The sequence below is a fragment of the Amphiprion ocellaris genome, chromosome 12 (genome assembly GCF_022539595.1).
Source record: "Amphiprion ocellaris isolate individual 3 ecotype Okinawa chromosome 12, ASM2253959v1, whole genome shotgun sequence".
Lineage (NCBI taxonomy): Eukaryota > Metazoa > Chordata > Actinopteri > Pomacentridae > Amphiprion > Amphiprion ocellaris.
The window spans coordinates 27,258,478-27,272,881 of NC_072777.1; the positions used below are offsets into that span (position 1 = coordinate 27,258,478).

The 14,404-nt window shown below is 37.3% G+C and overlaps 1 protein-coding gene across 1 annotated transcript; it reads right to left on the reverse strand.

Moving 5' to 3' along the window:
* Positions 1–2,874: 2,874 nt before the first annotated feature.
* LOC111574515 (cysteine-rich venom protein TEL1-like) lies at positions 2,875–11,242 on the reverse strand. The gene is made up of 6 exons (XM_035952324.2): positions 11,089–11,242; positions 10,745–10,835; positions 7,002–7,144; positions 5,845–5,939; positions 5,235–5,317; positions 2,875–3,042 (listed from the first exon to the last, which is right to left on the reverse strand). Exons 1-6 carry the CDS (start codon positions 11,218–11,220, stop codon positions 2,915–2,917), a joined length of 672 nt encoding a protein of 223 aa, XP_035808217.2. The 5' UTR covers positions 11,221–11,242; the 3' UTR covers positions 2,875–2,914.
* Between the last annotated feature and the right edge of the window lie 3,162 nt (positions 11,243–14,404).

The window sequence follows — 14,404 nt, forward strand, 5'->3', positions numbered from 1 at the left end:
TTTAGTGTATTAATACTGTATTTATTCATTTTCATTCTTCATTCTTGTATATATTGTACATATTATTGTTCTTCTTCTTATTATTATTATTATTACTATACATATGTTTAGTGCTGCTGTGAAAGATGTTGCTCCTGTAACAATTGAAATTTCCCCTTGCATGGGGAGCAATAAAGGATTATCTTATCTTAAAACCACCTGCTTAGCCCTTACATATTGTTTTTTGCCTTAACAGTATGATTCCCTCATAGTAAGTGTTCACACCTAATTTAAACTATTAGACATTCTATATGTATTCAGAATGTCTAAATAGCCTATTCACATTAATAGATGCATGATTAATCCTTAATAAATGTTTCAGAGAGCAGGGACAGTGTATGTTTTAAGTTTTACAACCTGCTTTTTTGGAGGAAAACAGCTACTTTTACACAGTTTCATGTCCTGTTTTACATGAGACAGAAAAACTATAATGATTTAAATACATTTTATTGAATTTAAAAGCGGCGCGAACGTTTTAGAGCTGTTTGAATTTATAATATAATCATGTTTAACCACTGCAACCATTAAAGGCTTTCCTCACTGCTATATCATAAAAGATCATTATTATCTCTATTAATTCAACATTTGCCACTTAGAACACAAAACTTTCAATAACAAAATGCTCACTATAAACTAGCCTCTGCATTCAAAGCAGTGGTAGGAAGCTTGTGGAAGTAACCCTAACCTTCTTCATCACAGGGGCTATAATCACTGTGTAGATCTAAAATCCATCTCAATAGATACAGGTCAGATTTGACCCAAAGGAGATGACTTTTAGGGTATTTTTACTGCTGTCAAAATGGGTCAGATTTAACCCTAAAAGTAAGGGCTAATATTGTGTAGGTTCCCCTTGTGCTCCTGAAACAGCTGTGAACTGTCAAGACATGGACTCCAGAGACATCTGAAGGTGTCCTCTCGTATCTGGCACCAAGATGTTAGCAGCAGATCCTTTACGTCCTGTAAATTACAAAGTAGGGCCTCCTTGTTTTTCCAGCACATCTCACTGACACTTGATTAGACTGAGATCTGGGGAGTGTTACCCTGCTGAAAGGGGCCATCAGGAAACACTGCTGCCATAAAGGGGTGTATGTGGTCTGCAACAATGTTTAGGTACCTGCTATGTGTCAAAGTGACATCCACATGGATCCCAGGAATCAGTTTCCCAGCAGAACATTGACCAGAGCATCACACTGCCTACGTTGGCTTGACTTGTTCCCATAGTGCTTCCATCTGATTTACGCCATGTAACTGATGCACTAAAACATGGATGTCCTTCTTCCATTGCTCCATGTTGCAGTTCTAAAGCCCACGTACCCACTGTTTGGCTTTTGAAGGTGGACAAGGGAAGGAAGGAATCCGAATATTCGGATCTCGATATAAATATTCAGATACCACCATCACGACCAAATATTCCGATATTCAGATCCAGCCCTACAAAATAACCAGATGTTATCGGTTCAGGTAAAGCAATTTATTGCTCAATAGCGAATTTAACAGAACAGTGATCAAACAAAGGAAACAAGACTGGTGCGTGTTGCCAAATCAAAGAACAAAATAAAACCAAACGAAGGCTAACAGAGTATCTAATCTAGCTAAACACAAAGCCATACTCCCTTGCCAAACGTAAATACAGAAGCAAAACCTACCACAAGTAACAAACTAATACAAACAGTGCACAGAATTAAATAAACAAACCTGGTGCCTCTAAATACAGATATTTAACATACAATACACGAAGACTCATATAACAAATAACTTCTCATGAAGTTGGCGGATTGCTAACAGGAGTCACAGTCTCCACTGAGTCTGGGAGCTCCACACCGAATTAACAGCCGCTAACAGAAGCTCTAAATGTTTGTAGTCACCCCTCAGTGACTACGGACCCGATGGATCACATACGAACACATACAAAACACTAAGAGGCACCAGGGTGAACTGGTTACAAACACCAGCCGCCACGACTGAGAGTCTTGGTTGCAGATATATACTCATATGCAGTGATTGCTGAGATGTTCAGCCAGGCGTAATCAATCCACTCCACACGTCATCCAGACACAAAGGCTATACAAAGTCCATTTCCCAACACATGGCCACCACAGGCTGTAACACTTGGACCACTTTTGGTATCTACTAACTATTGGAAGATCTGCTGTTTTACAGATGTAAACAGATGTAAAAACATTGTCATCACAATTTGGCCCATTTCAAAGTCACTCAGATCCTCATACTGCTCATTTTTCTTGCTTCCAACACATCAGCTTTAGGAACTGACTGTTGTCCTGCTGCCTAATATATCCTATGATCAATATTGTTCACTTCAGCTATCAGTGGTTTTAATGTGGCTGATGGAGGTATGATGGGCGCATAATATAGAATCATGTAAAAGTACCTCAAAACTGTGCTCAAGTCTAGTGCTTTAGTAGCACAGTGCAGAACTTGGCAGAAGTTCTTGATTCATACTGCTCAAATGTTGAATGCTCCATAAAGATAAAAAGAAATAAGATAGGAATCTATTATTAGTGGCGATATTATGAGCCAGAGCCAGCGGGTGTGGTCTCACTGTGGATGTGGCTTGGCTTAGCTTTGGGATTTTTTTAATATTTCCTCCTCACTTCTGCCAAATCAGCCCTGGCAGCTCTACTCTCTTCTCTTTCCACTCTATGTATTTATACCTCAAAGGCCACCTGCCCCTGGAGGCCGTTATTGTCCAGAGCTGCACAAATGCCAAAGTAAATGTGGGAGGCACCGATTTACTTTCCAGCAGCACAAAAAGGTAACTTTCTTTTTATGTTGTGATTTTAGTGAGTATGCCAGCATGCACAACACAAACACAAGTTTTACTGATGAGTCCATTTATTAGAGCCAGCTGTGATATTTAGCTGATCTGATTGGTGCACTTGCAGGAGGCGGGACACCAGGAGGCCACGTCCTTGTGGCTGCATCCCCACTGCTGTTTGAGCTCTGGACAGTTACTGTACTGATCAGTGTAGGGACAGGGGTTCGCTGAGAGGAGAAGACAGAGCATAAGTGACAGCACAAAACTAACTCTGACTTTTTATTAAAAATCAGGACCAGTCAAGCATTGTTGATATATTTTTGGACCATGAAGCAAACTTTAGTGTCAGTTTTAGTCCAAACAAATGTTCAAAACTCCTAAAAAGACATAAAAACTGCTCTGCCTGACACCAAAACACTTCTAATGTGACCTTAAAGTAAATTTCTTTGAATTTTTCAAAGTGTTAAAGCCTAATTTGATTAAGTTAGATTAACATGTATTCTAACAGCTGACTGAATTATTGTTTTAATGTAGTCTTTGTACTTTTTGCTTATTGAATAAAATGAATATTGTGTTTTCATTTTACAAAAAAAACACCATTATCATAGTTAGATTTGCATTTTAATATGATGCTAAACACATAATTTTCTGTCTTTTTACCAGCATAATACATTCTAGTAAATGTCATTTAAAAAACATTTGGGAAAACTATGTCAAATTCTATGCTCTAAATACAAATGATTTCACTGTGTGATTAAAAAAGCTTAGAGTTAGCGTTGGGGTTTGGAGCCAATTTCCAAAAAACTTTTAAGTAGAGTGAGCAAACTGGAATTTATAGCGCACAAATACCCTCACCCAATTCATGACTAATGTTTATTGCTTATAGGTCACATGGTATTAGATTGTTATTGATATTTTCCATCTCCAGCAATATATGGACATAATTTTTCCACCTAACTGAGAGAACATCAAGTCTCCTGTGGCGGAATTGAATGTTTTCTTATTGGCAAACTGGCAAAATAAGAAAGCTGCTTCAGCTTTCATGTAAAACGTACCATTTTTATTTTTATGTAACATTTTCAAAGAAAATTGTAAACTTTCAACTTTGCAGACCGTTTCTGTTAGTGTTAATTTTGGATACATGCTGATATTTTTTAAAAGCATTTATCAGCCAATACCAGTGATGATCCCGAAATCATTGTGCATAATTTATAGGAAACATGAATGCCGCTAGTCCGATCATTCATGCCCATATATGCAGTATGTATAGTCCAGCAAGCACCTTTGTCTTTTTGATGTAACTATTCGCTATACGATAAATCGCCCAAGCAATAACTAGAATACAACATATCCAAAATGAGAAAAGGTTGAAAGATCCTCCTCTGTTCTTCCTAGAAAAAGGCTGCTCCCCGGCCTAAAGCAAAACTGAACATCTCCATCATCTGATCCCTTTTGTACAGTTAACCCTCGTGTTGTCCTGCGAGTCAAATTAACCCATTTTAAAGTTTGAAAATGTGAAAAAAAAAACTTCACAGTGAAACTTCCGATGTCCACATTTTCAAAATTTTGTGGAAATTTTTGAGAACATTTTTTGGTGGAAAAAAAAAGTTTCTTTAAGAACATTCACAAAAAAATGAAACAAAACAGCGAAATTCGCTGGATTTTGGTTGATTTTCTTGTGAATGTTCTTAAAGAAAACATAAGAAATTTTACTGATATATATGTAATCACTAGATATTTTTAGGATTTTTTTGGAAGATTTTTCTCATTTTTTGGAAATACTTAGAAGAATTTTCTTGCCAAATATGAGTGATTTTTTTTTTTTTTTTTAATTAAACTTTTGGAATTGGAATTTTCTGAAGGTTTTGCAAGTTTTCAGAAATTTGGGGAATTTTTTTGCAGAATTTTTGTATTTTTTCAGACAAGGAAACAATATTTTTTGGTGCCCATAAATGAAGACAACAGGAGGATTAACAAATGAATAAGATGCGATAACTCATATAACTGCTCACAATGCAGTTGTGCTGTTCAAATGTCTCTCATGAAAATGATAACATTGTTAGGGTTGATTTTCAGTAAGAAAGGCAAAAAGAAAAATAATTTTTTCTTCTCTGTTAACATTTTCAGTTTTTTATCTAAACTCTGTTAGCTCCACTTTATTCATAAACTTTTACTGATTATAGCAAAGGTATTATTGTATTAATTCGTTGGTTGTTGTCAAAAATGATTGCATCAGTGCAACACAATGCTAATGTCCTTTCCGTATCATTAAATAATCGAAATGCATCACAGGCTTTTTGCTTCAGCTCTGCTTCTGGGCTAAACTGATAAAATAATTCATGTATTCTGTGTCCAGGCCAACTCCGATCTGCCACTTTCATTAACAAAAATGGACCAAAGCACTGTATTTATCACTCACTGCACAGTTTGTTGTCGCAGGAGTTGGGGCAGTCGCCGCAGGAGGGTCCTGACTTGTAGGGGTGAGTGTAATTGTAGTTCCCGCTGTAATGTAGGCCAGACCATGAAATATTAAACACAACAGCAAAGACTTGCGCTGGATACCAGCCCAAACATGTCACGAATATCCTCTGAGAAGAACACATTGAAATTACTATTTAATGACCACTCAGTAAGGAGTAGGAAATAAATTTAATGCAAATTGCACATTTCTCCTCATTATATGCATTACCACGCTTTTGCTGCATCCATGTTAGTCATCTAGGAAGAATTGTAGGTGAATGACAAAGTGTTTCTGATGATTATTTCAACATAATTTGTAGCAGAATAGCACTGAGTAGTCTGCTGTGGTTTGAAATGTCTAATAACTGGGACACAGGAAGAGAAAATGTGGATGAAAAACAGGATGGTTATTCCATTTTTTATGTGGCTTCTACTCCAAAATCCGTAGGGTTTTAGCATTCGGATCGTTTACCTCAAAGGACACATAACATCTGTCATGTATATTAATTTGAAGACATGCAATTTTCATCAATGTGAGGCATCAATATTGCAGAATGCTTTGTACTCACGGTGGACAGTAGTGGCAGACGTAGAAGTACTTGTATTTAGAGTTGGGACAGTAAGCCATGGCGCATCCAATCTGGTTAGACCTGTACCAAACAATCTGTGCAGAGAGACAAAATACAAAGTCACATCTGCACAGTCAAAACTCTTCCTACATTCAGTGTTTAGACCAGGGATGTAAAACATGTGGCCCACGGGCCAAAACCAGCCCTCCAGAGGGTCCAATCCGGCCCGACTTTGTAAACTGTAAAAATTGCAGAGAAGACATTAACTGCAGATTGTGATTTTGTAAAATTATAAATTTAAAATAATTTCTAGACCATGTCAAGTTATTTTGATCATAAAGTAAAATACTAGATTGCTCATTGTTCTTTTGTCGTTTTGTCTCATTTTTGAATAATTTTGTCTTTTTTTTGTTGTTTTTTTGTCTTTATTTGTCGTTTGTCTCATGTTTTTGTCACTTTGTGTTTCCTTTTTGTCTCGCTTGTGTCTATTTTTTGTCGTTTTGTTCCTTGCTTTTGTCATTTTTTGTCTCTTACATCATTTATGTCATTCTTTGTCCCACTTTTGTTGTCTTTTTTTGTTGCTTTGTAACTTTGTCTATTTTTTTGTCTTTTTGTTTCTCGCTTTGGTTGTTTTGTGTCTCATTTTTGTAATATTTTGTCTTGTTTTTGTTGTTTTTTGTCTGACTTTTGTCATTATGATCATAAATTAAAATACTGTTTTATTCACTTCCAGATAGCTGTGACTAAATGTTTTGTGCCTTTGTAGAAACACTGAGATCTAGAAGTCTCAATTTGTAAATGAACTGAGGCATAATGTTGAAATTTAATTTAATTTTCTTAATAAATTTTTACATAATGTTTTGGAAAAAGATCATTCCCTAAGTGTGAACATTTTCAGAATGTACTTTTTTGCACTAAAACAAAGGAAAAATTTGCAGTTGTTGTTATTTATAGTTGTTATGCTGTGATTTTACTGGTCACTTGACATCAAATTGGGCTGAATGTGGCCCTTGAACTAAAATGAGTTTGACACCCCTGGTTTAGAAAAATAAATCCTCCTTAACACTTAGATCTAATAATGTATTTTCTAATCAGATAGTGGCACATTAGCATATCAATTAATCAGAGTTGATTAGATGTAAGTAAACAATCTGCACCTGAGTGAAGTGTCCGACCACTCCTCCGTTGACTGATCCCACTCCGTAGCGCCAGTCCTGCACCTCGTCGTACCACCGCTGGATGGCGCTACTCCAGGTGTTCTTGTTGCTGGACATGTACAGGTTTTCCCCACAGCCGCTCGCTGCAGGTAAAGAAGAGTGAGAGAAATATTTCAGTCTCTATCAGACTTCTTAAACTCCAAAATTAATGTGAGCTCCATGAAAACTGAAACTGAAGTGAACCCTGTCCGACTCCCCAGACTCTCATTTTTGAAGACATGTGGACACTTTTTAGAGAGTCGCATTAATGAAACTTAATGGCTCCTCAATTTATTGCTTTATCCACTCAGATTAAATCTTTGTTAGAGAGAGATTATTTCTGAAGTGATGCTGCATCTTAAACATGACCTGATTAGGTTAAAGACTGAATACCAGATGCTCATTGGCCAAATCTTCTACCTCTAATGTGGTAAACATGTCTATTTACTGCAACTACAGAAAACTTAAAAAAAAAAAAAAAGATACAAAATCAGTTTTACATAGGGCTGAATAATTGGGGGAAAAACTCATTGCTGTATTTCTTAAAGATATTTCATTTGTGAATTAATTTGAGGTGTATTTTCTTCTTGAATATTATTATCTCAAATGATGTTCTAATTTTTTTGGTTTGTTTAACACAAAAAAACATCATAATCTTTCTGAAGGTACACTGCAAAAAAAGAAAATCTGAAAAAAAAAAATAGTGACGATCTGGCACTAGAAAAAATATGTCAAAAATACATTTGCTCCAAAATTTCCAGAACCTGGTAAAATTATATCTAATATCTGTAAAATGACTTTATTCTTCTTCTTCCTTTAAATACAATAAAACAGTGTAATTTTACAAGAATAAACGAATATTTGTAAAATGGAGATTTGCCATGTATGTTTTCTATGATTTTACTAGAGATTTGCTTTGTTTCGTAAGTTAACAGAACCAGGAAAATCGATTTTAAAAGAGTTTTACTAAAATTCCTTAGCTCGAGGATTGGAGAACCTCCAAGGATCGACAAGCCCATTCTTGACCATAAAATCAGAAATTGATTTTGACATAGAGGACAGCGTCAAAGAGCGAGGATTTGAACAGTCTAAAGAGGAGTCAACAACACAATTCAAATCACCACCAAATATCAAAAGATGAGTGTTTAAGAAAGGGAGATTCCCAAATAGCCTATCTGTGAAGTTAGGATCATCATAATTTGCTGCATATATGTTTACTAGCAATATGGGGTAGCCGTATAGTGCACCTGCAACAATCATAAATCTACCATTTTTATCGATTATAGTCTTGGAGACAGAAAAATTTACTCTTTTGCTAACCAGAATTGCCACCCCTCTGGACTTGGAATCAAAATTTGAATGAAAAATATCCCCCAGCCATGGACGTCTGAGTCTGAAATGATATCTATTGCGCAAGCAAGCTTCCTGAAGGAAAATTATGTCGGTGTTTAAATGTTTTAAATGTGAGAATACCTTTGATCGCTTAATTGGATTGTTCATGCCTTTAACATTCCAGTTTACAAATCTAGTGTTCGAACCAGTATCAGGGTTGCCCAAATTACTATTGCTCATATACTCTATTGTTTGAGAAAAGATATAACTGCCTTACCCACCCCAAACGGAGATATGGAGAAAGGGAATAAAGGGGAAAACAAAACAACCCAAAGCAAAATACAAACACATATACATACAGAGACATAACCCAGTAACCAACAACCCACACCACCCACCCACCCGCACATCAGATGTTCTAATCCCCAAATGATAAGAACCGTGCGAGCTCCAAAGGGAGCCATTCTCAAGAAGAGATGCTTTCGACTATGTAGCAAAGTTTAACTAATGAGCAACTGCAGAGAATTAAACTTAATGTGTAAAATATAAGGCACATCAAACCAACCATCAGAGCTTTGATGAGAACTGTTGTCCAATTAGGACAGCAAGAAGTAGAAAATGAAATAAAGGATAATGGTATGATATGGTATGTAGAACCACAATAACATAACGTTAAACAATTCAGCAACAAACAGGGACAGAACTGTATAGATATAATTGAACAAGAGCGCCATGTCTGAGAAATTACACAACAATTTGACAGTTCTGCGCATATAGATAGTCATTGTCCAGGAAGAAGTTACCATATAAGGTTATTTTTGCTAATTTACTCACTTACCATGGGGCTTGGGCCATATTCGTGTAGCATGTTGGAAGGAGTCAGTCTAGGAATTTAGATTGCAGTATCTTTGTTTATCTTCTTGATGAATGTCATGGCTTCTTCTGGTGATATAAAGTCACGTTGCTGGCCTCCGTAGGTTATGCGCAACCGGGCAGGAAACAGCAGACCAAACCAGACTCCCTCAATATCCCGTAGCTGGCGGCGGACGTCGTTGAAGGCAGCGCGGGCCGCGGACAGAGGAACGTCGTCCTCCGGGACACCAATGATGCGTATGTTCTGACGGCGCGCCCTTGACTCGAGATCCTCGCATCTGTTTTCCAGCCTCACACATTCTTTTGACAAATTCTCAACTTTGTTCTGAAGAGTAGCGATGTCATCAGAACAGGTGGAAAGAGACTGCTCCATCCAGTAGTATTGAGTCCCGTGACTTCCGACTTCATGGATGAAATGCTGCTAGATAGATCCGTTTTAAGAGTGAGCAGTTCGGACTTAATAGACGTTAGATTGTCACTCAGTGCTGCTTGAAGCTCCGTCTTGAATATAGGTGCAACATCATTTCGAAGAGCGGAAAGTAGTTCCGATTTGAGTACGGTGAAATCTGCAGTAGGAGGCGGCGTGCAGTAGGTATTTTCTGGGGGAGGAGAATCACCGTGGAGCGGGGGGTCAGCAAGCGCAACAGGCCGCAGGTTAGACTGAGGATTGTTTCCTGCTTTGACATTCTTCGGAGGCATATTCGCGGTAGAAAGCCGATGTTAAAAAGTCAAAGAAAGGTTAGCTCGAGCCCAAGCCGTAGGAGTGATGAAAACTGTGCCGTTAAATGAGTAAAATAATCTTTATAGGAGCTCCCCTACACACGTCTCACCCCATGCTTCGCTAAACCGGAAGTCCCAACATTCATTTTTTGACGGGATTTTATTAGCTATTATCTGTAAATTTATAAAACAGTGAAAATATGTAAAATAGCAATTAAAACATAACAAAAATATAAACAAGAAACTTTTTTTTTATAATGTAGATTGCATGGTTAGCTGTTAGGTGGGTGTACCTAATAAAGTTAACAGGAAGTGTACCTGTATTTGATTCAGTCCAGGTGCATTAGAGAAATAACACATGGAAACACTGCATTAAACCTGCCACGATATTTTCCTTCTCTTTTATTCACTTCAAAATCTGATGCTTTCTTGCCACCAAACACTACAGGTGTGACAGATACAAAGTCCCTAAAATCCCTAAAATATATCCTAATAAAACTGATGACTCAAAATAATGTCATTAGTTTGGGCTCCAGTGCAGAGTTTACTGTCACTATTTTAGAGGATTTTAGCTCTTACTGTGTTTGAGAAAGACAAAATATTCCAAAAATATGGAATTCATGTCATTTCTGGCATAAAATAGTCCAAGAAAAAGATCTGTACTGGTCAAACATGCAAGAAACACTTGCACAGGATTTCTGTGTGGATGGTCAGTGTCAGTGTGTCTGACTTTTGTACGGTGTTTCTTCAAAGCGAGAGAGGTGTTATGAGGAACTTACTGCTGATCTCTCTGGAGCTGGCAGGGCTGTGCTTCATGGAGCAGGTGTTGGCCCATTTCTGAGCGTTGGCTGCAGCCTCCTTGTTCCAGCTCTGCAGGGAGCAGAGGACAGAGCAGCCATTAAACCACATGTCGACCACTACAGCATGTACACCGAAAAACACTCACGAGCTTGTCTGGAAAATGATTTAATCTCCTCTCACACCGCAAGCTTTAATCAAACTCCGATAAGATCAACAGGCAATTCATGCTCAGAATAAACTCTTTTTGTTGGCATCCAGTCAAGCACACTATGCTTTGAATGTTCTGGAATGATATTGATGGCATGTATTACAAAGTTTTTACCATTTTCAACATGTTGCTAGCGGTAGGTTTCACACTCCTCCTCAGGGTGTTATGCTTGTTCACAATTTCATTCTGTTCTGAGGTCATGGTTAAGACGGCACCTAAATAAAAAGTATGAATTAGTGAACACATATACAGAATATCAGTGATGATTATGAATTCTAGTTACACTCACCCTCCTTTAGGTGTGATTTTCAGAGATGAGAGGGAAAATAATGGTTAGTTTACTGCACCATTAATCCACAAACAAACTGCTTGCATAAAAATATACACACAATATTGACGAGATTTCATTTTACTTACTCTCAAAGGCTCCACATCTGGCACCTGGAGGGCGGCAACGAGGCCGAGGATGCACAGGAAAGACAAAATGTTGAGAGACATGGTTAAATCCAGGACTGTCAACCTCCAAGAGCCATAGGTGTGATTTATATGTGCAGGTCCACACGGACACGTGGGAACTGAACACACAAATTCAAGGGCATCTTAGTTTTTGGATCGAAGTGAAGATAGCGAAGCACCTGTGAAACATCCCTGGTGACGTTGCAGAACTGCAGCTCTGTGTTGTTTACACTGTCCATCTGTGATAAAGACACACTGCATGTCCCACATACACTTAGTCTTTGGCAAGGTTAGGAGGAGACAACAGAAAATAGAAATAGCATTAAAAAGTTAAGTAAAACTGGGAGCATTGATAGATTTCCCATTTCTTCTTATCTTGTCCTGGGCAGCTTATGGAAAACAACATTCCCAAACCTCAGCAGAGTTTACAGAACAAGCCTTTGCCCTCACCAAACCTAGAAAATGTTGATGTAATCGTGTATTGATACAGCTTTCAAATTTAATTTTAACTTTATTATTCACAAGATAAACTAGTTTTGCAGCCCTGAAAAAACACAGAATACAAACGCTACCAGTCAAAAGTTTGGACACACCTTCTCATTTAATGTTTTTTTCTTTATTTTCATGACTATTTAGATTGTAGATTCTCACTGAAGGCATCAAAACTATGAATGAACACATGTAGAATTATGTAGTAAACAACAAAGTGTGAAAAAAGTCAAAACGTTTTATATTTTAGATTCTTTAAAATCGCCACCCTTTGCTTTGACGACACGTTTGCACACTCTTGGCATTCTCTCTTCATGAGGTATGAAATGGTAAAGATTAATTTTTGGAATTTCTTGTCTTCTTAATGGGTTTCGACCGTCAGTTGTGTTGTGCAGAAGTCAGGTTGGTACACAGTTGACAGCCCTATTTGACAACTGCTAGAATCCATATTACGTCAAGAACCAATCAGCTAAGTAAAGAGAAATGACAATACATCATTACTTTAAGAACTGAAGGACAGAACCGCCCCAGGAAAGGAAGACCAAGTGTCACCTCTGCTGCTGAGGAGAAGTTCATCAGAGTCTCCAGCCTCAGAAATGGCAAGTTAACAGCAGCTCAGATTAGAGTCCAGATAAATACCACACAGAGTTTTAGTAGCAGACACATCTCTACGTCAACTGTTCAGAGGAGACTGAACCAATCAGGCCTCTATGGTCCAATAGCTGCTAAGAAACCACTACTAAGGAAAAGCAACAAGCAGAAGAGATTCGTTCCAAATTTGAACCTTGGCATTAGAGTCAAGAGTCATCTGTTGGAAGAAATCTGGACAAGATCCTAATTTGCAAAACCAATCTGTAAGCCGTGTGTTTACTAACATCACCAGTAATATTTAAAAGAGCTCCATGTACAATACTTCTTTTGTATGTTATTCATTTTTTAGTGATAAATACTGTCATCTTGTTATTTCTTTATCATAAAATGAGCCAAACTGATCATTTTATCAAATAAAATACTCTCATCTTACTTATATATAGACAGGTAAAGTAAAAAAAAATCTGTCTCTGTGCAGTCTGATCACAAGAACGTCCTTTCACATTTTACACGATCTGAAACAATTTTATATTGTTAATATCAGAATATAAAAATAGTGATTATTGCAGCTTTAACTAAAGGATGTGAGTACATCTCCTCCACTTTAGTGCTGTTAGGTCTAGACACCTGAGACTTTAGGCCTGAATGTTTTATGAATAGCATCATATCTCAATACTTTGTTTATTTGTTTGTTTTTTGCCTTAGACACCAGTCATACCTCATAGCTGCTCAGTATAGAAATTCTAAAGGTAGCAGTTGTTTTTTAAGATACTATCCTCTGATATGTAAGTACAAATAAAGGCTATTATAATAAAGGTGATGTATTTCTTAGCACAGAGAGGCGAAGAGGAAGAAAAATGCAATATAAGTTCAAATCAATGATAAAAATAAGTCCTGAGGTAAAATGAAAAGTAGATAAGAGCAGAAAGAAAAGTACAAAAACACCTTCACATAAAGAAAAGCTTCAGGAAAAAAGTTTTAAGGTGATGAAAGAGATGAAAAAATCCAATCACCATCAGTAACTCCTGCTGTTGCAGAAGGAATCTGAATTGAATCTGGTTTACAGATCCAAACACTCCTCAGTGAAATTTTGTCCCTTACCATTTAGCTGTTTCATATTAGTTATTTGTTTTTGATTTATTGTGTTTTCATGCTTTGTCTTGACTACCAGCTCCTGCATCTCTTCTCCTGGACTATTTAATGGCTTGCTCGCCCATATTCTTATTACAGAAAATTATTATCAATATAATACTAATCTCCCTGCAGCTGGAAGCTAAGACGAGTGTAGCTCAGCGGTTCTCATATATTTTGTCACAAGGCGCAGCTTTTATGAAAACAAGCATTATTACATATTAAATATGAATTTGCAAGAGCAAATTCAATTTCAGTAATTCTATTATGCTGTTGTTGTACAAGTCTAGCTGAAAACTTTGCCAGTATGAGAGTTAAGAAATCTAAAACTAATACAATCAGGTCAGCATTTTGGGTCTGTACACCACCACAGTGGATTTGAAATGAGGGAATCAATATGTGCTTTAAGTGCAGACTTTAATCTTTAATTTGAGGGTATATACATCCAAATCAGGTGAACGGTGTAGGAATTACAACACATTTTATATGTGCCCTCATTACTATTGCATTCAGTCAATCTTTTACATAGCAGTTCCAATGAATTACCTGTTGGATCTGAGGTGGTCAGGAAGAATTCAGGGAAGGCCATGGCTCCGACCAATATGACTGGGATTGGTTTAAAGAAATACGAAAGAGTCCTAACATTTTTTTCCTGCAGAAGAATAATAAGTAGGTGCAGTCAGATCCTTCTACACAGCACTGTATCAGTGCTAGAGAATGGTCTGACTAGTAGTGACAACGCCACACTCAAACGGATTGATTT

Excerpts from the sequence above, each read along its gene's own strand:
- LOC111574515 (XM_035952324.2), bottom strand. The coding sequence starts at position 11,220 with ATGTGTTCACTAATTCATACTTTTTATTTAGGTGCCGTCTTAACCATG. Across the intron at positions 7,145-10,744 it reads CAGCTCCAGAGAGATCAGCA|CGAGCGGCTGTGGGGAAAAC; the intron begins GTAAGTTCCTCA and ends CTTTACCTGCAG. Across the intron at positions 5,318-5,844 it reads GTCTGCCACTACTGTCCACC|CGGGAACTACAATTACACTC; the intron begins GTGAGTACAAAG and ends CCTACATTACAG.